Raw genomic sequence first — 24,356 nt, forward strand, 5'->3', positions numbered from 1 at the left:
CCCTGCAGCAGACTGAGATCTGAACCCAGAGAGTCATGCTGCAGAGTCCATGTCCTGAACTCCTACGGGCCGCTGCTGCTCATCTGTCCACAGTCACGGGAGGTGTGCTGTGCCGGACCCGGGCGCCGGGGACAGAAAGATGACCAAGGTAGGATCCCTATCCTCCAGAAGAACACAGATATGGAATGGGAGAATCAGTGCCAGGGGACCAAGGCAAGAGGGTAGGAGGGCTGGCCAAAGACTAGCATGAAAGAAGGCCACCTGTGGGATAGCCAGGGACGGCCACGTCCAGTAAACTGGGAGCTGAAGGAGGAATGGGGCATCCGCCAGCCATGCCTACAGGGTAAGGAGGCTTTCGTGACAAAATGCAATGATACCTGCAAGAGCTTCACCGGGCATTTGGCTCCTGGCAGTCATTCAAGAAATGTGGGCTATTGAGTGTGATGGGAAGGGGACTGTTCTAAGCAAAGCAAGAGTTTGTGCAAGGAGCTGATAGTTCAGTGTGTCTGAAGAAAAAAAAAAATCACAAAGGGGCTGCAGGGAGAGAGGCGGGAGGAGAGATGCGGGGATCTCTCTGCTGCCGCAGAGACCAGGCCACACAGATGCTCTGGACACCTGCAGGAGAGGTTGCCAGGTGCTTGCCCAGAGAGTCCACAAAGACCTACCCTGGACTCTGGTGCTGAGCAGCAGCAATGACCTCATTCCTTGGGGAGTGAGGTCAATGGAAGGCGGTCCAAGCACCCAGCTGTTCAGGCCAAAGACCCAGCGTCATCTGGAGTCCCCTTTTGCCCCCTACATCCAGCCCACCAGCAGGTGCTGCTGCTTCACGCATCAGGGTAACACCAGCTGAGATAACAGACTGAGCACATAGCTCAGGGGCTCAACACAACGGAAGTTCAGAATCGGTGCTCCTGGCATGGGGGCGGTCTTGCGGGGTCACCCGGGTGCCCAGGCTCCTTCCACCCTGTGTCTGTGCCTTCTGCTAAAGACTTTACCTCTCTGCATTCAGCATGCAGGTCGGGGCGGACAGGTGGAGGACAGCATGGGAGGGGGCTTATGGGCCAGGCCTGGGAGTTGACACAGGTCACTTCTGCCCACAGGCCACTGGTGACAGTTGTAAGTGCAAAGGAGGCTGGGAAATATGGCTAGCTGTGTGCGCCCAGCCCCAGGTCCCCACCCTATTTCCCATTCATGGACTTCTCTACACCTCCGAGGCCGTGTCCCTGGTTGACGCCCCCCCCCCCCCAACGCTCCTGGACTACAGAGTTTCCTAAGCGGCCTCACTCTTAGCCAACACCCCTTTACCACGGACCTCCAGGGCACTCTTCTGAAAAAATGTCAATCAGATCACTGGTGTGTGTTTGTTTTCCTGCTTACAGCTTTTCCGTGCTAACAGCCTGTAAGACCCTGTGTGAGGTCCCCTCTCTGTCCTCCTATTCCCTGCTCCTCCACCCCCCAGCACCCCGTTTCCCCGGTTCCAGATCACGCAGGTTCTCTGCTTAAAGGATTCGCACTTGCTGCCTGGACGCTCCCACCCCAGTCACTCCTTGGAGGCCTTTCCCATCACCTCAGTGGGGCGACGCCCACCTCCCCCAGAGACTAACTCCCTTCTGTCTCACGCTTGTCTTCAATGATCTTTGTGGGTCTGTTAGCCAAACCTCCTTTCTAGGATATGGGCTCCGTGTAGCCCAGGACGCTTGTTTGTCCCAGTAGGTGCTCAGTAAAGTCTTGCTGGCTGACTGGCCCAAAGTCACAGGCCCATAGCGGTGGAGACCCGACATCTGCAGAACCGGGCTTTGGACGCTCTGCTCCAGCGGTCGCTGCTTAGACACCTGCGCCCAGAGCTCCGGCGGGTAAACAAAGGCAGGTGTCGCGAGGGGGCGGGGCGACGGGAGGAGCCCTCTCGGTCCTCCGCGCCCCCCCTCGAGGCCCCGCCTCCGTCCCCTCCCCCCACGCCCGCCCGCGCGTCCGGCGGCCCGCAGCACGCTCCCGCCGCGCGGGCCGGAGGGCGGAGTGCGGAGCGGCCGTCGGGGCGCATGGACCGGCCCGGGGCGCGGGGCCCGCGGCGCCGCCATGAGGAAGCAGAGCGTGCGCACGGCCGCGCTCATCCTGTGCATCCTGTCCTACCTGCTGGTGGGCGCCGCCGTCTTCGACGCGCTCGAGTCCGAGGCGGAGCGCGGCCGCCAGCGGCTGCTGGCCCAGAAGCGCGGCGAGTTCCGCAGGAAGTACGGCTTCTCGGCCGAGGACTACCGCGAGCTGGAGCGCCTGGCGCTGCAGGCCGAGCCGCACCGCGCCGGCCGCCAGTGGAAGTTCGCCGGCTCCTTCTACTTCGCCATCACCGTCATCACCACCATCGGTGAGCGGCCCCGCGACGCGCCCACGCCCCCAGCCCGCTCCCGGGGCTGAACCCCTCCTCTGCCCCTGCCCGCCTGGGTGGCTTTGGACTTGTCATTTCAGCTGCCCTCCGCCGAGGGGGGCCGGCGTCCCACGCGGGCGGGGCTGGGAGGAGTCAGGAGCTCAAGTTCGCCCAGAGGTGGCACGCGGGACAGCTCAGGAAACCTCCGGGGGCTGGGAGACAGATGGAGCGGGCCGGAGCGCGCGAGGGGCTGGAGATGGAGGCTTCCTTGCCCGGCTGCATCACCCTAGCTGTGTGACCTCAGACAAGTTGCTTAACCTCTCTGCGCCTCACTTTCCCCCTCTGTAAAAAGTAGGGCTGCTAATGGGCCTCCCTTATCTTGGGGCTGGGCTGAGATAATTATTGCCAAGGAGATAATGCATGCGGAAAGTTTTAGCGCAGGGTCTGACACACACAAAGCACTAAAAAATAGAGATTGATTTTTGTATTATAATTATTCTGTTACTCCACGAGAACGGGATCTAGTCTGTCTTAGTCACTGCAGTGTACCCAGCCGAGCGCATAGTAGACACTCAATAAATATTTGTTGAAGGAATGACTGATTACCACAAGCTTTGGACCTCACCCTCGGGGATCCAGAGCAGTTTCTCTGCAGCATCTGGACCGTCAGCCGTTGCCATGGCTACCGTCTGGCTGGTACCTGCTGAGCAGAAGCCTGGGGAAACTGGAGAGGAGAGAAGCAGGCTCTGCAGGGCTCCAGGCCCGGTGTCAGGCTGGCCCAGGTTCCAGTTGTGGATATCTAGGCATGCCCCCCCCCCCCAACAACGCCAGAGTTTGGATCACCACTCTGGAAGTCCAAGCACTGGAGAAAGTTTTTCCATAATGTCCTTGCAAGTGGATGTGAGCTGTGGGTTAAAAGCCTGAGTTCTACAGTCACCTAGCCCAGAGTTCTGTTCTCATCTCTGTTGGCTCCTATTTCTCTGGCAATTGGATGTACCTCTCTGAGCCCTAGTTTTCTCCACTGCAAATGCAGTTTTTGCTACCTTACTGGGTGGTTGCCAGGTTTAAATGAGGTCAAGTGTGTAAAATGCCTGGCGTGGTGCCTGAGGCTAAATAGGCACTATTAATTAGTAATAACAATTCATTGTTTGCCAGCTGTGGGCCCAGCTCCCATTCAGCCCTTTATGCCCTCTCCTGTCAACACGGGCACCCCTGCTTCCCTACCTGGGCTCAGCCCAAGACTCTCTGTTGCCATGCCCAGTGGGAGGGACCCATCCACCCCTTCTGCCCACCCTCACGCTATCTGGAGACCTCTGGAGCTCGGTTTGGTCTTCTCTGCCGCCGGTTCCTGGCTGGCATCTGGGAGCCTGGGAAAGAGACCTAGAGTGGAAATAGCCAGAGTTTTGCCTTTTCTGGCCACCTGGGGGCGCCAGCTTGCGCCGTGTGTTCGGGCTGCGTAAGCCCTCCTTGCAGAGAGCCGGCAGGGGATCTTAGGCTGTACACGCTGTTCGGACTCTTGCCTTTTTTCACCGCATATTTTTTGGTGATTTAAAAAAAAAAAAATCCCTAAAAAGCTGTGCCACCGTGGGGCGCCTGGGTGGCTCAGTCAGTCAAGTGTCGAACTCTTGATCTCAGCTCAGGTTTTGATCTTAGGGTCACGAGTCTCTTGACCCTGCATTGGGTTGCTTGAAAGCCGTATCTTGACCTTGGCATTATCCACCTGCTGGACCGGATAACCCCGTCGAGGGGCGGTCCCGAGCACTGTGGGATGGTTAGCAGCATCGGTGACCTCCACCCCGTAGATGCCGGTAGCACACAGCCACTGCCTCCCACTTGTGACAAGAGGTGTCTCTAGACACAGGCAGATGTCCCCGTCAGGGACAAAACTACCCCTGGTTGGAGCCACTGCTGTGCATCCCCCTTTCCATGGGCACTTAGCTTGTCCAGTTTTCACCACGAGCAGCGATGCTTTGGTGATGACCCACGTGCCTCCCTCACTTTGCCCGCGTGTGTGGGAGGGACTGACTTGCTCCCTGTGGCACGGCATGGTTCCAGGGTTTGTGTATTTGCGTGTTTCCATTTTGGCAGGTGGTGTCCATCTGCTAGAGGAGGGGTGTTCTTTGGGGGGAAGGTCCACCTGACTTTTCCTGGGTTGTGGGCCCCTTTGAGAATACCAAGAAAGTTTTCGCTCCTCTGTCTAGGAATGCTCATTCCCCGGCGATGGCACAGTGGTCCAGGATTCAAGGACGCCCAGTGGCGCATAGGTCCCCCTACGACAGAGAACATGTGCTACACCAGACTGAAGAATGGGTTAGCAAGGGCTGGCTTGGAGCAGGATATGGGAAGGAGAAGTGGACCGGGGGGCAGGGTGGAGGGCAGTCCAGGGGAGGAAAAACCATGAGAAGAGGCATGAGGAGGTGGGACATGTGGGTTGGGGAAGCAACACGGGGTGAGGCTGGACCGGTGGGAGGGGAGTTGGATCACTGAAGAGCTCGGACACCGCGAGAGAACAGGTGGATACTTTCTCCTGTGGGTACTGGGGCACCGTGGAAGATTTTGCTTTATTTTTAAATCAAGGCGTAACTTACACAATGAAATGCACCATTTTGCAGTGTAGCAGCCTTCTACGACTTTTGACAAATGATGGCCTGTCAGGCAACTGCAGCCACCACCAAGACATGGTAGGCTTCCATCACCCCCAAATTTGTCTTGCCTCTTTCTGGTTACCCTTCCTCCAGCCACCAGGACTGGCAACTACAGATCTGCTCTCTGTCCCCATAGTTGTGCCAGAATATTTGCAGAATGTCATTTCAGTGCAACCATGCAGTATGTTGTCTTTTGAGCTTGGCCTCCTTCACTCTGCCTAATGCAACTGAGAGCCATCCTTTGCGGCAGCAGGTAACCCTAGCTCATGCCTCTCTGTTCTGAACAGAACCGTGCTGTGTGGATGGACTGCAGGCCGTTTGCCCTTCCCCGGCTGAGGGTCGGTGGGTTGTTTACCGTTTGGGGCGATTAGGGATAGCCACGCAAGGGTTCAAAGGCGGGGATGGCCTAGTTAGAAGCCGTACTTCAAGATGCTACACGGGCTCCAGGGCTGAGGAGGGAGCCCGGGCAGGGCGGCCGTGGCCGGCGCTTACCCCCACCCCCCACCCTCTGCTCTCCCTCCAGGGTACGGCCACGCCGCGCCAGGCACAGACTCAGGCAAGGTCTTCTGCATGTTCTATGCGCTCCTGGGCATCCCCCTGACGCTGGTCACCTTCCAGAGTCTGGGCGAGCGACTGAATGCGCTGGTGCGGCGCCTCCTGCTGGCGGCCAAGCGCTGCCTGGGGCTGCCGCGGCCACGCGTGTCCACCGAGAACATGGTAGTGGCCGGGCTGCTGGTATGCGCCACCACCCTGGCCCTCGGGGCCGCCGCCTTCGCGCACTTCGAGGGCTGGACCTTCTTCCACGCTTACTACTACTGCTTCATCACCCTCACCACCATCGGCTTCGGCGACTTCGTGGCGCTGCAGAGCGACGAGGCGCTGCAGAGGAAGCCGCCCTACGTGGCCTTCAGCTTCCTCTATATCCTCCTGGGGCTCACGGTCATCGGCGCCTTCCTCAACCTCGTGGTCCTGCGCTTCCTGGCGGCCAACACCGACGCTCCCGAGCGCGCCGCCCGCCGCTCCAGCCCGCTCCGCCTGGGGGCGCCCGAGAGCCGCGGCCGCTCCGCGCCCCGCCGCCGCACCCGCGCCTGGGGCTCCACCTCCGTGTCCTCGCGCGTGCACCAGCTGCAGATCGGGGCCCGCGACAACCTGGGCTTCTCGCCCCCCTCCAGTCCTGGGGCTGTGGGCAGCGGCGGGGGGGGCAGGCTCCCGGCCCGGCGGAAGTCCATCTGACAGCCCAGCTCTGGCCTGGGCCCGGGGTCACCTGTCAGTGCACCCTCCCCAGAGCTCGGAGAGGGGTGAAGGGCTATGGCCTCCAGGCCATCTTCAGCCACGGGCAGTCTGTCCTTCCCTTTTGTGGCCAGCCCCTAAAGCAGCACCATAAGCACGAGGGCCACGCTTAAGTCGCCCTGTAGGCCCAAATCCCTTGTGGTTCAAATTGTTTCAGGAAGGCGTGGCCACATCAGCCCCCACCAGGAGAGGGTCTCCACCAGCCCGCCCTCTGGAGTGGGAACAGGTGGCCATTTTTCTGTTGTGAGAACAGGCAGGTTTTCTGTGTTTCAGGGGAGATGGGCGACCTTCAGCACTGGAATCAACAGTGAGGCCAGCCGCTTACCGCACCAGCAGCACGGGGATCTGATGGACGGCAGGGAAACATCTGTGCAGTGGGGAGGAGTGGGCAAATCCCTACTATTTAAATGATTGTTCATTCTCTCGCTGTTTGGTGTAGAGTGGAATTGGCCCATGTGTGAATGCAACATACCCTCCTCTCCTCATCTGCTGCTCTTCATCCTTGGCCATGCCACCTCAGGATGAGGGGGGCCTTGCTGGCAGCCCCCGCACCCCTGGGGCACCTGGACACAGCAGCCTGCTGTGGGAAGAGCCGTCGTCTGGGACCTGCCCATCGTGTGACCTTGGGGAATGTCATCTCCTACCTGGGCTTCAGTTTCCAGCTCTGAAATAGGACTGGAATCCGCCACCCCCCGCCCCAGCCGCCATGCATCTCTAGAAGGTTCCGCGCCCACGGTGGGGCGTGCTGGCATCCCACAGCATCCTACCCCTGGCTTCCCAGACAGAACTCTCAACACAAAGCAGAGCGAGCCGGGTTAGAAAAGCCAAAAACTTTAATTTTCAACATGAGCTACATGGTCATGAACACAATGCAACGTGACCCACACCCACCCAGGGGCCCCGGAAACCCTCCCTCCCCAAAATCCCGAGCAGCTCCTGCTCCCGGAGAGGGAGTGAGGGAAAAGCGGGTGGATAGAAAGGCCCCCAGCCTGAGGACCAAGGTCCAGCCTCCCGGCCACCCTCTTAGGAGGCAGCCGTGGAGTGAAAGGATTCAAGATGTGCTGCCTGAGGCCCCGGGTTCAAGTCTCCACTTTGCCCTCACAAAGTGCCACTCCTCATCGCTGGGAGTGCGATGGGCACAGTCCGCCTCCCCCACAGGGCGTGTGAGTCAGACGTGGCGGTTTTCCGTCCACTCTGAAGTGCTGCTATACAGACAGGGGGCCCTCCCGAAGAGCCAAGGGGATCATTACTGGGGAGCGGGAGGGGACTTGGTCCCCTGGGCCCGGCACAGCGCTGCTGCTCAATAAATAAATGCAGGTGGCCTTGCCTGACGCAACAGCTGTGCTCCAAGGGTGGGGGGTGCTCAGCGCCGCCTCTCGACACTGAACGGTGCCCAGGAGCTCCTGGTTTAAGGAACTGGATGGTGAATCAGCTTGTAAAGTGTGTAACCACCCCCTACATGATCTGCCTCACCTCCTACAGCTCTCCAGTGCTGGAGAACTGAGTTCTAGTCCCGGCGCAGCCATGGCCCCACAGTAGGACCTTAGCCTATGCCTTCCCTCCCCGGGTCTCAGCTCCCTCGTCGCTAACATGGGCTGATAATACTGGCCCCCTCTACTGCCCAGGGGCTCTTGGGAGTGTGTGCTTGACGTCAAAGCACTTTGAAAGCAAAAGTCTGAGAAGCACAATAGGAAGGTCAGGTATCGTTACATCTGAAGGCGTCAGGAGGCTTCACATGCGGTGTACCACGGCCCTTCCTCGCTCGCAACCAGCCCCAGGCAGGAAGTGGTGCTTCTCACATCCCTCAGGTTGGTCCTATGGGGCTATGGCCGCTCCGGCAGCAGGAGCCTCTGCCCAGACAGACTCCAAGGCTTAGACCAGATCCGTGTACCCGAAGTCAGCTGGACCAGACCCCAGGAGAGCTAAGTCTCTATGGCAACTCTCTCCCCCAAACCCGGGCCCTCGGAGATGGAACCAGGCAGGCTGGGTGGCCCAGGACTTAAAGGCCACAAATACTTATCATGGCAGACCTGCCTGGTCAGTGGCTTCAGGTCCCAAGAAGGAGCGAAGCAGGACAGAGCCCCTGTTCTGTCCCCATGGATCATTTGTTGAGGGGTCTTGGGCAAGTCACTTCCTGATTCCGGGCTTTAATTGCCTCACCTCTCAGAGGGGCTACAGGGTGCCCATCTTTTCTGGGCCACTGAGAGGTTCTACAGAGAGAAGGGAGGAGGAAGTGTTGCGTGAAATGACGGCCTCACTTGGTCCCACTCTGGCTCCAGCTCAGCCTGGGGTTGGAGGAGACCCAGGCTAGGGGGTGTCATTGAATTCCCAGGTGATCCCAGAGGCAGGCCTCGCCTGGCCTCAGTCCTCCTCTGTAAAACGGACTTCACTAATGGTCCCAAAGGCCCTTTCCCATCTGTATGAAAAGCGGATTCTGGCAAAGGGAAATGGAGACTTCCTCCCACAGTACCCCTGCGTGTGACTTTCGGCCCAGTGATTGAGAAAAGAATCAGCCCCGAGCACGCGGCTCCCAAACTTCTATGGGGCCCCATCTCTGCTCCTCTCCAGGTGGAGTGTGAGTGCGCCGAGGGTCAGGCAGCAGTGGGGACAAGCTAACACTGAGAACCGTCACCCCCTCCCCCAAAACCCCATCTCTTGGTGAGGACAGACAGTGGTTCCCGCACCAAATGGTCAGAGCCCCTTGGAAGCAGGGCACGTGCTCACAACAATTAGACAAAGAAACAGGGCTCCAGCCCCACCCCACCCCACCCGAAGGTGAACTGAGATTTCACAGAACAAACAAGAAAGTCAGTGAGGGGGGCCCTCGGAGACCACCCCCAGATGTTGTTATTGCTTTGGAGCGCGTTCTCTCTTTATAAAGGCTGTGCAGACCCCGGAGGGTAGGCTCTGGCCTGGTGGGGGGGGGGGGGCGGCACCGAGCCCTCTCGCCCTCTATGTGGGACAGCCAGGCTCTGCCCCGTCTTTGAAAAGCTACCCCTGAACAACCCGAGCAGTGACGGCTGGAGAGAGAAGGCGCTCTCCTGGCTCAAAATATTCCAAATGGTGAGTAATAAACGAACAGCGGAGAAATCACACTGGTTAAAAAAAAATAACAGGGGAGGGGCTGATTCCGGGCCTCAGATGGGAGGCCCTCCAGGGCCCTGGCGGCCTCCTGCCCTAGCCTTGGGATTCTACCCAGCACAATCCCAGGAAGCTCGGGAGAACTCATCCAGAAAAGAAAGGGGCATCTCTGTCTCCCCTTCCCAGTGCAGCATGGGAAGCTCCATGGAGGCAAGATAACTCTTCCAGAACGTTAAAGGCTCCCCAGGGCTTAAACGGGCAGAGAGAGGAGGGGAGGGCGGGGAGGGGAGGGAAGGGGTTCCGGGTGGAAGAAATCGCCTGGTCCACAGCCTAGAGTGAGGCCAAGGAGAAGGCGGGACTGAACACAGCTGGGCCTCCGGGTGGAAGACAACCTTGTCCGTCCAACGGAGCCCAGACCCTTCCACCGAGGCCCACAACCCTCAGGAGTGCTTCACAAATAAAACCTGTATCAAGGATAATACATCAGAACATCTGAGTAGAAGGGGCAGCTCCAGCTACAACCCTGGGGGTGGGGGGAGGGAAGGGGAAGAATGGCTGGCTGGCCTCCCACGACCCAGGCTCCAGGCCCAGGCCCAGGCCCAGACCCAGCCCAGCAGGGAGACCGCTGTCTCCTCTCCACCCCTGTCCTGGAGCTCTGTAAGGTCTATATGCAAGCTAAGAACAGGCCCCGGGGCCTGGAACACTAAGTCTACCCAGCTAACTTGGACTACGCCCTACACAGCAGGGACTGGGTAATGAGGGGTGGTGGGCTGCTGGGTGCCTCCCAGGGGGAGGTGGCAGAAATGTGCTTCTATAAAGAGGGGCCAGCCTGTGTCCTCCCAGCATGCAAAAGGGCTTCCGTAGGCCTCGGGGAGGGCCGGGCCAGGAAGGCAGCTACCCAGGCCTGCTTGAGAAGGAATCTCCCAATTCTTACACTCATGAGCCAAGGTAGTTGAGGCCAGGGCAGTGGGTTCTGCCCTTAGTATAGAATGGTTTGTTTAAAAAGACTAAAACAGGGAAGCTCTGTTGCCTCCCCAGATCCCTAGCCTAGAGGCAGAGGCGTAGACAAGAAGACCTTTGACCTCATCCAACGAGGAGGGATTCTCCTATTTGAGAAACCCTTGCCTTGGCACCACCAGTCCCAATCCCGACTTTACTCAGACTCCCTCTCCAATCCAGCATCTCCAAAATTCAGAGGCAGTGAGCTCTCTGGATTTGGGGTTCTCAGAAATCAGGGTCCCGCAGCCCCTTCACCAAAACGCAGACGACCCAGTCCTTCCCAGTCCGCCATTTTCAAACGAGCTTGTTGCAGTCCACGGAGGACACCCTGGGGGTCTGTGCCAGGCCCAGGGCGCTGCCTCCTTTCCTTTGGTCCCTGCTGGACCCCAATTCCTAGAGCCACCGGAAGAGGGGCAGGCAGGAAGGGACAGACAGATGGACTCAGACAGGCTGCGGCAAAGCTCCTTCCACGGGCAGGCGGAGGGAGGCCAAGCTCCTCGTCAAGCGGGAGGCTCTGGGCCCCCCGGAGCTGGCTCCGGATCCTTGCAAGCCTGCCCCATCGGCTCTGGGGCTGGAGTAGCTGCCTGGACCCGGTGCCGCAGGAAAGACACTTGCTGGTAATTGGCACCATGGAGATGGCCGCTGGGTTCTGGACTTGGCTCCGGGCAGCGAGCTTCCGAGGAGGCGAAAAGGGGGAGCAGTCGGACAGTGTCTGGGACAGGAGGATGGTTTGCTCTGCCACCTCAGTCTCTCCTTTCTCCGGATTGCAGCCACATCCACCAGGGCAAGAACCGGCCAAGTCAAAAGTGCAGCCAATCCCGTTGGGAGAGGGAAGGTCTCAGGGGATAGGAGGCAAAGAGTGGGTGAGGAGGGGCCCTGGGGGGCAGGTTTCCCCATTCTGCTTCCCCACTGTGGGGGAGAACCCCATCCTCCTCTGTTCAATGTGCCCCTGGGCCTGGGGTCCCAGGTTGGGGCTGGGCGTTCTCCAGGCCTTGTCGGGGAGCCCCTCCCACCCCGGCCCTAAGATCGCTCGCCACAGGGCCCCACGGTGCTCTCGAGGGACAACTGGGACGCCTGCCGGAGCAGGGGCCCCGCAGCCGGGTCCACCATGGAGGAGGTGGGGAAGAGCTTGTACCAGCCCACGGCTAGGGTGGTCAAGTCCAGCTCCTCCAGTAGCACACGGGCCACACCCATGAACTGCTTCCGCTCCATCCGCCCATAGTTTCCCCATACGATCACCTGCGGGGCAAGAGACACCGTGGGTCAGACCCTGCCGGGGCTGCTAACAGGCCCAGAACCAGACTCCAGGTCACGCCCACGCCTGCACCTCTGAGTCCTGGCTCGAGCCTGACTGTGTTTTCCTGGCTCTGGTGCCACCGTTACTGTTCGCCTGGACGACTGGCTTCCTGCCTCCCTACCTCCCATCCAGCCCTCTCCACTCCACCTTCCGCATCCTCCTCCACCTTGGATGCCAAGCCTTGAAGGTTGACCCTACATGGGGAGTCCCCTGCCTGGTCCCCGCTACAACCCCCACCAGGCGCTCTGCTTCCAGATCCTTGGAAACCCCCGACGTGAAACAAAGTTTTTATAAGTGGCTGACGATGCCCTTCCCTGTGTCCAACAGCCTCCTTTCTGCAGTGCCTTCCCTGCTGTGTGGTTTACACACTGTCTTGGGGCAGCCAGCTGGGGGGTTCCTGTGCTCAGGTCCCGTGCCCTCTCTGAAGGTGGGCCGGCTCAGCCACCCCATAGAGCCTGTGGGAACGCACGCACGGCTTCCAGGCTCAGACACACGTAGGTCCCGATCCCAGTCCTGGCTTAATGGTTCGGGCAAGGCATCTAACATCCCGGCGTCTTCGAGTTCTTGTTTTTAAATGAAATCACCCCCAGTTTACCTCGCGGGTAAGGATCAGAGGAGCGGATGTGAAAGTTCCCTGTGAACTCTTAGCAGCTCCTCTAGCACACGGGAGGGGGGAGATGAGAACAGTGTGAGCCCATGCCACCATGGGCGGTGTCGGACTGCCCCAAGGTGATACTGGCCTTAGAGGCCGTCTTCCCAACAACCCTACAAAAACGCTCGTTTCAGTTGTTTCAACTGGGAGAAGCTAAATCACTTGCCCGAGGTAGCCCCCTGGGCAGCTGAGCAGGAGCCCACCTCTAGTGCATGCATGGATTCATTTTAAACTGGAGTTGTGGGCTCAGCTGTGTTCCCCCCAAATTCATGTGGAAGCCCTAGCCCCCAGTGTGCGACCGTGATTTGGAGACAGGGCCTTAGATTCAAATGAGGCCATTAGGGTGACCCTAATCCAGTCCCACTGGAGTTGTAAGAGACCAGGATACATGGAGAGGCCACAGGGGTGCACGTGTACAGAGCAAAAAGACCACGCGAGGACCCACAGAGGGAAGGTGGCCGTTTGCAGGCCAAAGAGAGAGGTCTTGGAAGAAACCAAATACCTTGGTCTTGGGCTCCTAGCTCCAGAACCGTGAAAAATTTCTATTGTGTGAGCCACCCAGTCGGTGGCACTTTGCCACAGCAGCCCTCGCACACTACCACAACTAGCATTTGGACCTCGAGTATGGTGCCGGTGGGTCTGTCCTGCTCTGGTGGCGGTCAGAGCGCTCTGCAGCAAGGACCGCTTAGGCTGTCACCCCGCACCCTCCACATCCCAGGCAGGGCGTTCTCCGTTCTCCGGGGCTTCTCTGAAGACACCCAGGCCAGAAGGCACGAGCTTCCTCTAGCGGACCAGATGTGGCCCCTGGGTGGTCTTCTGGGGTTTGACGTTGTATTTACGTGCCTCTAGGCTGGAAGACTTTCCCCAAGCTTTTCTGACAGGGACATACAGTAAGAGCTTCACAGCGTCACGGGGTGCAGACGCGGGATTCCCAAAGGAAGCAAGTGCCTCACCAGCAACCACTTGTCTCCCGAAGAACAATAAATGTTTCCTTTCTCAGTCCAGCCCATTAAACAAGCAAGCAAACAAACGTGTTGAGAGCCACTACACGGATTTCTCCGCTCAGATGGGTCTTAACCCTCACGTTGAAAAATCCTGCCCCAGACAGGCCCTGGGCTTCCAAGTTGGGCGGAAGTCCCACTGCCTCGGCCACTTGGAGCACCCCGGGCCTGCCCTCGTTTGCTCTGCCTGCCCCGGTTAGAAGCAGGCAGGGAGGCACCAGCTTGAGGTGCCCAAGCAGCGGCCCTGAGACGGTGGACACATGGTTCCCACAGGCGTCCGACCTGGGCCCCGCCGACACCCGCGATGGGCGGTTACTTCCAATTCCTCGTCGGAGTCAGCCCGAGGACCTCCTAACGACCAGGAGACGGCTCGCTTCTCTGGCCCCTCACTGCCTCCCAGCGGATGATCTCTGTGCTCCAGGCCAAGCCCCGGCTTCCAGAGCGGGGCCAGAGCCGGCCGTGTTGATGTGAACAACAAGAACGATGGCAGCTGCCACAGCCACGCAGCACGCTCCCTATAGGCCAGACTTACACTTCTCTTGCACAAAGTACACACGTCAACTGTCACAGTGATGTTCCCTGGAGGTAACACAGGCCCCCCCCCACCCCACCCCCATCTTACAGAGGAAGCGGCTGAGGCTCAGAAAGGAACCTGCTCCAAGCTGTACTGCAGCACTCAGACCAACCACAGGGCTCCACTCCCTCCAGCTGCCACCCCCCACTTCCCTCCTCCCAGGAGCGCTCCCCCCTCCCTCAGGAATTGCACACACACCCCTGCCCCAGGGCCCCTCACCTGCAGGACTTTGCCCTGGGGGCTCTCAGGAAACAGCAGCACCTGGTTATACAGAGGGTCCAGTGACTTGCGAGCAACTTTGGTCTTCTTCTTGGCAATGCAGACACCGTTCTCCAGCAGGTAGGCCTTGATGTAGGCCGCTGAGGACAGAGGCCGGGAGGTAACTTCCAATCGGGCCCCAAACGGTGGGCCCATGGCACAGCAGAGGGACGCTGCCTAGTCACTGCTGGGGGTCGGACTGCCCCGCTCAGGTTTGGGTAGGTAGCCACAGCGGGGGGTGCAGCCTGCGTTGGGCAGTTGCCTGCACTGACCTCTTCCTTCTCTCAGTCCCTGATTTGCTCGCCCCTTCCCCAGCTTCCACACTCACCACGGACACATCTGCTCAGCCTGACTGTGCCAAGGCTGTCCTCCAGAAGCTCAAACCAGTGGAGGAAACCAATAAGGTCAATAAGTGTGTCCTCAGAACAAACCCTAAACCACTAGTCCCATGTGAGTCATGGAGTTGGGACAAAGGGGTCCCCTTGTAGTTGGGCCCAATTTTCTCTCTTCTCAACCCAAATACTCTTCAGGACCTCCTCCCCGACGTCCACCCCTGCCTTGCAGAAAGAAGGGCAGTCCCCACACCTGGCAGTGTCTTGGAGCCTGGCTTGGCCGTCAGTCCCCGAGCCTGGATGATGTCCACTTCGAGCTGGCCATTCCGCTCCTGCAAGCCGATCTCCACGTCCCCTGCAAGAGGCCCCAAGCAAAGCGACTGGAGGTAACTTAGAAGCTCGCCCAAGGGTTCAGCCCCTCCTCTCTAGAGATGAAACCCCTTCCCCTGCTCCCAGCCCAAACAAGACCAGAAACAACTCCGACCGCTTGAGGGCCTGGCAGGTGGGACCGGGCTCTAAGCTGGGTGCTCAGCGGATGCAGCCAAGGTAGAGGGAGTGGGGGAAAGACCTGGAACAGGTCTCGGGGCACTCACCCATGGGCGTGGTGGCCAGGGTCTGGCGGCCCACAAACTGCGCAGGCCCCATGCTTCCAAGGAAGTCGCTGAACTGCGCGTCAGACGCCAGGCACACGCCCCCGTAGTTAAGGCTGCCAGAAGGAAGGAGGCAACAAAACCGAATGTCCCCCCAGCTCTGACTGGGGGCTCTGATGACTCAGGCACTCACCTCCAGAGCTCCTCTCAGTCCCCAGGGATTCTGCCCATATCCACCGCCCGGCCGCCGGCAGACCTCTATTCTCTCTCTCCCTCCTTCCATGTTCATGGTCCTAACATCTCCACGTCAACTTCAAAATTCTAGTTCTTAGCTTCTGTGTCCTGTACCATCCCCTCACCTCCCCTCACCAAGCCTCAGGCTCCACCTCCGTGAAATGGGTCTGATGATACCTGCCTCTTGGGGTGGTTGTAAGACGCGTGGGAGGTGATGCTGTCAGTGCCTGGCTCCTGTGGCTTAGCGCCACGATGCTCACTGTGTGGTGCAGGGACCAGCAGCAGTGCCCAGGAGCTAATCAGGAACAGATCTGCACCCCACTCCACCACTACCTGCTGAATCAGTCTGCCTTTTAACAAGAGCCCCAGCAGACCTGTCTGCACCTGATAATTTGAGATGCAAAGGACCTGTGGCTCAGCCTCAGCGGCTTATATTTGTTGCTGCTATGGGGCTGCCCAAAGGCCACTGCCCTTTCTGTTGGGAATGAGACCTCAAATCTTCTTTGAAGAGCCCCCCTCCCCAAGGCACCAATTCCCATGCAACAGAGCAGAGCAGGCCCCAGGGCCCAGGGGTGAGCTCAGCCTGGCCGATCAGTACATTCCTTCCCTTGGCCAGTGCTGGTTCAGAGAGCTGTGCATGGCCCAATTCAGGCCATAGGAATCTAGTTAGGAAGCTTCCCATGAACTGTGGGGAGTGAGAAGCTCTCTTTTCCCACCAGACTCGAACCTTAGAAGACTAGAGCCATCTCGCTACCATCTGGAACCCAAAGGAGGAAGCCATCAGATAGGCAGAAGGCCTTGCGTGAGCTCCTGGGTCAAGCTCTACCTGAAGCAAGATACTTCATCTCTTTTCTGGTTACATAAGTCAATAACAACTATTATTATTACAAATTATTATTATTTTGCTTCAGCCCATTTTAATTATAGTTTTTCTCTCTTATTTCTGAAATGGGAATAATAATGTTCCCATTTCCTAGGTCTGTTGTATTAAATGAGATGAGTACTGTTATCTTTAGGAGCAAAGCACTGGCAGCCCACTTCCTCATCTGACCCTCTCACTCCAACCCCAAGAGGTTGGTGGCTCAGATTTACCATCACTATTCAGATGAAAAGGAGGAGGTCCTGCTCTGCCTAAAGCCACAGAGCTCCTAGGGAGTCAGCACTTGAATATAACACTTCCAAGGCCAAGCCCTGGTGACTTTCCACCTGGGAAGGTCCCAAGAACACTAGTGGACTTTTAACAAGTGCCTATGGTGTGGCAGGTTGCCCAGCAGCAGCCAGGGAGGTCCCTGAGCAGGAGGAGGAAACCGCTTTGGGGCCTCAGGGGCACAGCATGCTTGGTTCACTGCCTGAGAGCACCCCCCACCCCGCCAACCAAAGCTTCCCCTCTTCGGAAACCTGCTGGGATCTCAACCTGAAGGAGCAAGATGAGCTTCCAAGAGCTTCCAAGGAAGGTGGGGCTTGGGGATGCACTCCACACACGTGCCCCCTCCTGCTTCTGAACCACCGGTGCCTTTCCCGAGGGACAAGACCCTGTACACTAGGAACCCACCATTTTGCTGGGGGAAATGTGTTGCTCCTGAAGAAATGACCAAAGAGGACAATATACCGAGACACACCCAGTCCCCGACCCACCTACTTCAGGCTGGGTACCCCAGTCCCGAGGGCTTACTATGTGCCAGCACCCCTCAGGGCTCCAGGGCTTATCAATTCCTGTCCTCATGGGCCATACCTTCTGGTGTGACTTCTGCAGTGGTTCTAGGGAAACAGGCATGATTTTATTGAGCTAGCATCAAGGACCCTGGGGTTCAGCGAGGGAAAGCCACTTGTCTACGGTCACACAGTAAGAGGGTGAAGAGGCAGAGTTAGAACCCAAGTCAGCCTGTGGAAGACACCTTTCAGGCGGCTGTCACGGCATACAACACCCTCCCCTTGTCCAGGACTGGTCCCAGGATGTGGGGTGAGCTCCCAGAAGCCTGGTATGCCTTTCTGAGTGTGGTGAAGGCTCTCCTCATCTCTTCCTTCGGGAGAGACATTTCAGTCTGTCTCCCAGCCTTGTAACCAAGTGTGGCCCCTGTGAGCTGAAGGGGTACAGGCTCCTTCCAGGGCCGTCTGCCATGCCGTCCGTTGTGCCAGTCTCAGCCTAAGGACAGTAACACCCTAGGCTAGAAATGTCTGGAGCACTCACCTGGGCCCCCGCATGCCTGCCATACCTCCCCCCTTTCCAAATCAGTGTGAGGACTGGACCGACCTTTGTGGTTCTTACTAAGATGGCAAGATACATCAATCACCAGGGATCTTTGTTGTTGTAAGCAACAATCACCAGGGAACTTTGGAGAAATAAAGGCTTATTACCTACAAGACCTGGGAAACTGCACAGCACACCTGGGACTACACAGCGTGGTCGTGGGAAGGGGGAAGTGGGCGCGAGAGAGCACACGGACCAGGGGTTCTGCTTTCGTGGGGGTCCAGGGTGGGCGCCTAGGGGTTCAGGGCTCACTCTTTAGTGGTGAATTTAAAACATAAGAGCAGGAATTTAAAGCACAGGAAGAGAAAAGACAAGTGGCCCAAATGGTCAGTTACTGAAATCAGTCAAGATCTCTAAAACAAAAGAGCCTCAACCGTGGAGGAGGTGGCCCGGCTCTGTGTGGCTGACAAATTTGTTTGCCTCTTTGAAATGAACGCCTTAGCAGTCAGAGCCGAAGACAGGCACTGGCATTATAGAGACAAAACAAAACAAAACCAAACCTGCCAGGGCTCACAGGATGCCATCTCACACCCATTGAAATGGCTACTATCAAAAACAAAATAAAATTAAGAAAACAAAATAACAAGTGTTGGCAAGGATGTGGGGAAATTAGAATCCTTTGCACTGTTGGTGGGAATGTAAAATGGTACAACCGCTCTGTAAAACAGGATGGCAGTTCCTCAAAAAATTAAAAATAGAATTACCATATGATCCAGCAATTCCACTTCTGGGCGTATGCCAAGGAAATTGAAGGCAGGGTGTCTGAGACACATTTGTACACCCTTGTTCATGGAAGCATCATCTGCACTAGCCAGAAGGTGGAGACAACTCAAGTGTCCATCAGAGGACGAAGGGTCTATACATACGACGCATTATTATTCAGCCTGAACAAGGAAAGACATTGTGACACATTTTACAAATGTGTAAAATTTGTAATGATGAGTCTTGAAGATGTCATGCTAAACAAAATAAGTCAGTCGCAAAAGGGTAAACACTAGATGTTTCCACTGGTAGGAGATATTCGAGCAGTCAAATTCAGAGACTGAAGGACGGTTGCCAGGGGCTTGGGGCTGGTGGGTGGGAGGGAAAAATAAAGATTTCAGGTTTTCTGGGACAGAGTTCACTTTAACAAGATGAAGAGTTCTGGAGGTGGACGGTGGTGATGGTCGCACAATGTGACTACTTAATGCCACCGAACCAACACACTTAAAAATCGTTATGACAGGAGCGCCTGGGTGGCTTAGCCAGTGAAGTGTCTGACTCCTGATTTTGGCTCAGGTCATGGTCTCAGGGTTGTGAGACTGAGCCCTGTGCTGGACGAGAAGCCTGCTTAAGATCATCTCCCTCTGTCTCTCCCCAAAACCCCTCCTCTCTTTAAAAAAAAAAAAAAAAAAGAAGGTATAATGATGGGTGAAGGGGAGGGGGTGGCTCAGGTTTCCAGCTATGGAACCATAAGTCCCAGGTGGAGTTGTCCCATCGCTATGTTGTACGTCTGAAACCAATGTAACACTGTGTCATCTCTACTTCAATGAGAAAAACTGTTACAATGTTGGTATCTTGTGTATTTTACCACAATTCGGAACCTCATATACATTCTCTCCTCCCCCATCAGGGACCCTAATGACGGTGAGGCCACAAGAAAAAGGGAGCCTGGGCCCAACGACCAGAAACACCTGCCCTGAAATTGACATGAACCAGAAACGGATGCTGTCATTCAGTCATCGATTAAAGAGGCCGGTTATGGTAACTGGCTTTACTTAAATACAGGGCCCCTCTCCCCTGGGCAGAGCTGACGGATCCACGGCTTAGACACCTGACCCAAGCTCACACAAAAACTCTCCGGGAAACAAGAAAAGAGAATCCCAGAGACTGAAAGTCACGGCCCTCCCCAAGAGCCCCAAACCAGCCCCCCAGGCCTCGCTGCTCATGCTGCTCTCTCACCCATGGGCGGCACCTGAGTGGCGTGCCAGGAACTTCTCTCTCTACTCAAGTTATTGGCAGGCTTGATGGCAGAATGATAATTTGACACTGTAGCCTGACTATTTTTCCTTCTCGTGATCTCCTACCATCCCTGCCGCCCTCTTCCATTCAGGCAACAGCCTCAGATAAGTGATGAACCAGTAGAAGACAATGAACAAGCCGGTCAGATTCTTGGCCTTTGAGTTGCAAATCCAAGAAGAAACAGACATAGAGGGATATGTGCAAAAACCAGACTGTCCTGTCCCCAGATACACCGCAACTCCCCAGCCCCAGGGAGCAGCGGAAGTCAGGAAGGAGGGGAGAGCAGGGATGCTGGAGGGTCCTCAGGGAAGGCCTGGGTCCCTGGACGGGGCTGGTGGTGCTGAGACCCATTGGGAACCCCCACACGGGCCTGAGGCATCTGAAAGCAGAGGGGACTTGTGCCCATCCTTCCTCTTGGGCGGAGCTAAGGAAAGGGCATGATGCTTTGCAGAAATGGCTGCGTGGTGTCTTGTCACGTGAACCTGTCACTCAGGCTGTGTGTGTCCCTCCAAGCCCAAAAGAAGCATATGTTCCTGGCACACCCGAGAGAGGGCCAAACCAAGACAGGCAGAGGAGTGCTGAATCCAAGCAGTCCGGCTTCTGAATCTATTATCTCAGCAATTATGCAACAGTCTCACAGAGAGAGTCTGGGGGAAACAACTTAAATATCGAGGGATAGAAATGTGTATCTATTATTCTTGCAAAGATCCTTAATTAACATCAAAGCTAAGACCTAGACTCTCACGACTGGTGACATGCGCCTTCCTCCTCGGCCCTGTCTCTCTCTCACCCCGTGCTCCCGGCCATCTGTGGGTTCCAGGCTCCCTTTGTAAGGAGAATCTGGGCTCCAGAAGCCCAAGAAATAGTGGTGCCTCTTGAGCTCCAAGTCACCGAAAGGCCCAGTCTCCCAGGCAGAGCGAGGCTTCTGCAGCCTGAAATTGAAAGTTCCCTCCAACATCACCATTGTCTGCTCTTCGGTTCCTGGTGGGATTGTGAGCAGACAATGGGGAACTGGCAGGCCTGGTAATTAGCGGTAATTGTTTATAATATCTGGGCGGCTGCCTGATTTCCCATCCCAGGGTGCCTCACCGGCTGCCAAGGAACCAGGCAGATGCCCCAGAAGCCCTGAACGGGTTATCACATCCTCCATGGGGTTGGAAGAAGGAAGAAGGGATAGTGGCAGGTTCCTGCTGGCCTGAGGGTCGACTGTATCAGAGATCTCACTTCACCTCAGGGTCTTCCCTGGAGTAAGACAAAAGGCAGAGGACAAAAGTCCAAGCTGGTTCTAGTCACTGGTCACCTGCTTGCTCTGTGATCTCTGGCAAGCTGCTGGCATCTCTGTGCTTAAATTGTCTCATGTGCACACAAGACCACTCCCACCTCCCTCTTGGACAGTGTGCAGTGATGCCACCCATGGGTGCCCGTGCTGTGTCAGCTTTAAAAGTTTCAAAAATCTCTGCTCATAGGGTCCATTTGCAAAGGGGTGGGAGAGAGTCTGCTGAATTAAATACCAAACACATGCCAGTTCTTGAACCGTGTCTTGTATGTAGTAGGAACTCAATAAATGTTCTCTGCCAGGGGCACCTGGGTGGCTCAGTGGGTTAAAGCCTCTGCTTTCGGCTCAGTTCATGATCCCAGGGTCCTGGGATCGAGCCCCACGTCGGGCTCTCTGCTCAGCGGGGAGCCTGCTTCCCCCACCCTCTCTCTGCCTGCTTCTCTGCCTACTTGTGATCTCTGTCAAATAAATAAATAAAATCTTTTTTAAAAAAAAAGGTTCTCTGTCAAACCCTTCAGCTGGTCCCAAACTGGGAAAATACAGTGGCTGAGACTAGAGTCTGGCCTGAAACAGAACCTTGGATTCCAGTGCTATGCAACCTGGGGTAAGTTTTGTAACCACTCTGAGCTGCTGTTTCCTCATGGATGCAATGGGGCTAAACTATGATCACTTTACTGGGTTGTGGGGAGAGTCAGAGAGAAGGCGCAGGCAAGGTACTCGGCACGGGCCCCAGCACACGATATATGCTGGGTGAATAAATGCGGCCTCTGCTCTCTGCCCTGGGAGGACCTCTTCTCCCTCGCCATGGTACTTTCATGGCACTTCTGACTCCAGACCTATTTGGAATTGCAGCATCTGGATGCCTAAGACCAAGGCCAGGCTCTGAGGAGGTGTGTGTGTTTTGGGGGGGGGGGGGGCGTGGTGAGGGGAGGATGGATGGGGGGAAAATGGAGGAGGACCGCAGCAGCTGGTTCCCCCCCCAGGACACACATCAGCCACATGGGTAGAGGCACAGGCCTGAAACAGGATTACAACCCATGGGCCGCTGGCCTTTTACTTTGTGTTAATGGTGAAATAAGATTTCCTGCATTTCAAATCTTGTTAGTTTTGTTTGCAGAACTGAAACCCATTTGTCTTTTATTATTAACCTTTGAGCTCTGTTTGGCCGGAGCTCTGTTTGGATTTTCTGTGCTCTCGACAGTTAAAGAACTAACTGGGTTACTTGAGGGTTGACTCTTCTCTTTTCCGGATGGATCACCTATGTCAACTGCATCTGAAATTAAAAGGCTGCACAGCCCTCGTGGTGATTATAGGTTATGTGGCTCTGAAAGGTTTTAGTGGTTTATGGATTTGCTGTTCTCCCATTCACTGTCTGCCCCCATGTTTCCTCCCATCCATCCGCCCTCCCACAGACCCGCAGAGCCTCCACTACACTCATTTGCTATCATGCAAACTAGACATTCCTAAAAATCACTCTGCAGGGCAAAATCCTCCCAGAAGAAATCACAGAGCTTTTGGGGAAAACAGGGTTAGGGGCACAACAGCCAAACACTATGTCAGTATCATGTACACACACACGCACACACACAACAGGAACATAGTAAAAACAGTCTTTAAACACATTAAATGGTTAAGAAATACATACAGACTACAATAAACATGGTGCTTTACTGAGGCAATCAATGACCTTAAAGTTTGCTTGTGGAAATGAGTGTCAGAGGATCGCAGCCCAGGAGCTGTTGTGAAGTGGCGGAGGAGAGCTGTCTGAGACGGGGAAGAGAGCTGTAAGGCCCAGTGTGCAAGGGGCAGGGGGCAGGAGCCGCGGGGGCAGGGAGCGGCTGGAGGGCTGTATGGGGTGCTCCCACGTGGGTGCTGTTTTCAGCATTCCCCTCGTGTTTCTCAGAATGAAACACACCTGAGCAAAAGCAAAATCTGTATTGTGCTCAAGCTATTCCCTAATACTTCAGCTGTGTTGGAACAAATGCACGTTTTCAAAACAAGCGGTGTCGCAGAATTGGCTGTGTGCCAGGAGACAAAGACTCCACAATCCCAACTCCAGCTTCTCAAGCACCCAGATGTTTCCACACCTGCTCCCAAGCACATGAGTGTGGCTCGCAGGCCTGATGCCAGGAATTTGACTTTTTTATTTATCCAATAAATAACAGAATGGGAAACCAAGGCATAGAAACGTTACATAACCCCAAGATCACTCTGCTAGACACTGGCAGTCTGGCTCCAGAGTGCATCTGCTTAACCACTCTGCTCTGCTGTGTCTACACGCCGCGGGGAGAGTGACCCTTGCCAGAGCCGAGCCCCAGGGTCTGCAGTCTGGGCTCCGGGTGGGTCAGGCAGGCCTGGATTGGGAGCCCGGCCCCCGACTCACCCCCACCCCCGCTTGTAGCTGTGGAGATACATTCTTCACCTCTGAATCCGGGTTTCCGTTTTGGTGAGGCAGGAATAAATGACAGGGTGCCCTTCAGTGCTGTTGTAAGTACTATGCAAGATGAACTTCTGAGAACTCAATCTGGCACAGCCAAATGTGCCATAAATACTAGTGTTTACAAAACGGAACAAAACAAACCCCCGTGTCTCCTAGCTCACAGCCCCAGCCAGTCCCGGTCCATCCTTCAGGCACAAACCGTTACAGAGCAGAGGTGGGCAAGGGAAAGGGGGTCCCAGCCACCTGCCGGACCCCTGGGGCCTTTGGTGACTAGGGAAACATAGACTTGGCAAAAACATGATGCTGAGCCCAGGTGAGGTGGTCACGCACCAGCTCCCACACCCTGCTTTCCAGGGCTGTGGGCACAGTGACCCAGATGCCAGGGAGCTGGATGTCAGTGACCCAGACGCCTCAGGACAACAAGGGGCAGAGGGAAGGAGGACGAGAGGCTTTGGGAGCTGGCTTCAAGAGCTTCTGGGACCCAGAGAAGATGCTGAGGCTGTGATTCTGTGTAATGGAGGTTAAGGAAGGGCAGGAAGGAGTGGAATGTGGGGGTGCTTCTGCTCATAGCCCCTACCCATTATCCATCAAAATTTGCAAAATATCACCTGTAGGCCAGGTCCCAGGCTGGGCAGCACTGAACTAGATATACCTGTGACCATTAACGACCAAGTGGAGGGTGCCGTGGGAGGCAGAACAGATCGTGGAAGCCACTGATGCAGCCAGAGGAATGGCTGACCTTGCCGTTCCCCCTCCTCTGCCCACTCCCAGGGCAGACATTACTAATCAACCTCCACACTCCTGCCAAGGCTGGACAAGGCTCCAGAATCCTTCTCTGCACAGCATTCCAGGCAGCCACTATCAGTTAGCTGGAGCTGGTGCCGGAGATGAAGCCTATGTGCCAGTTCTGAGCTGAGATCTGGAGGAGGAATGAGTCAGAGGGTGGAGAGGGAGGAGAGGTGGGAAAGGCAGTGCCAGGTAGAGGAAGCGAAGGCCGAGGCGAAGACCGGCAGGGGAGACGGAGGGAAGTGCAAGACGTTCAGGGCGCTGGAGCAGGGGGCACATGGTCGGGGCCTGGGGGA

The 24,356-nt window shown here is 56.4% G+C and overlaps 2 protein-coding genes across 3 annotated transcripts in view; one reads left to right on the forward strand and one right to left on the reverse strand.

The window, feature by feature from the left end:
* Nucleotides 1-1,864: 1,864 nt before the first annotated feature.
* KCNK15 (potassium two pore domain channel subfamily K member 15) lies at nt 1,865-7,116 on the forward strand. The gene is made up of 2 exons (XM_047746699.1): nt 1,865-2,356; nt 5,525-7,116. Exons 1-2 carry the CDS (start codon nt 2,074-2,076, stop codon nt 6,232-6,234), a joined length of 993 nt encoding a protein of 330 aa, XP_047602655.1. The 5' UTR covers nt 1,865-2,073; the 3' UTR covers nt 6,235-7,116.
* RIMS4 (regulating synaptic membrane exocytosis 4) overlaps nt 7,107-24,356 on the reverse strand; it is a 61,663-nt gene continuing 44,413 nt past the window's right edge. For both annotated transcript variants that reach the window (XM_047746702.1, XM_047746700.1), the window contains exons 3-6: nt 15,079-15,191; nt 14,739-14,840; nt 14,115-14,254; nt 7,107-11,610 (exon numbers count right to left, since the gene is read on the reverse strand). In XM_047746702.1, the coding sequence (XP_047602658.1) occupies nt 11,392-11,610; nt 14,115-14,254; nt 14,739-14,840; nt 15,079-15,191 (574 nt within the window). In that variant the 3' untranslated portion in view covers nt 7,107-11,391. The remainder of the gene's footprint in view (nt 11,611-14,114; nt 14,255-14,738; nt 14,841-15,078; nt 15,192-24,356) is intronic.

The sequence above is a fragment of the Lutra lutra genome, chromosome 9 (assembly GCF_902655055.1).
Source record: "Lutra lutra chromosome 9, mLutLut1.2, whole genome shotgun sequence".
Classification (NCBI taxonomy): Eukaryota; Metazoa; Chordata; class Mammalia; order Carnivora; family Mustelidae; genus Lutra; species Lutra lutra.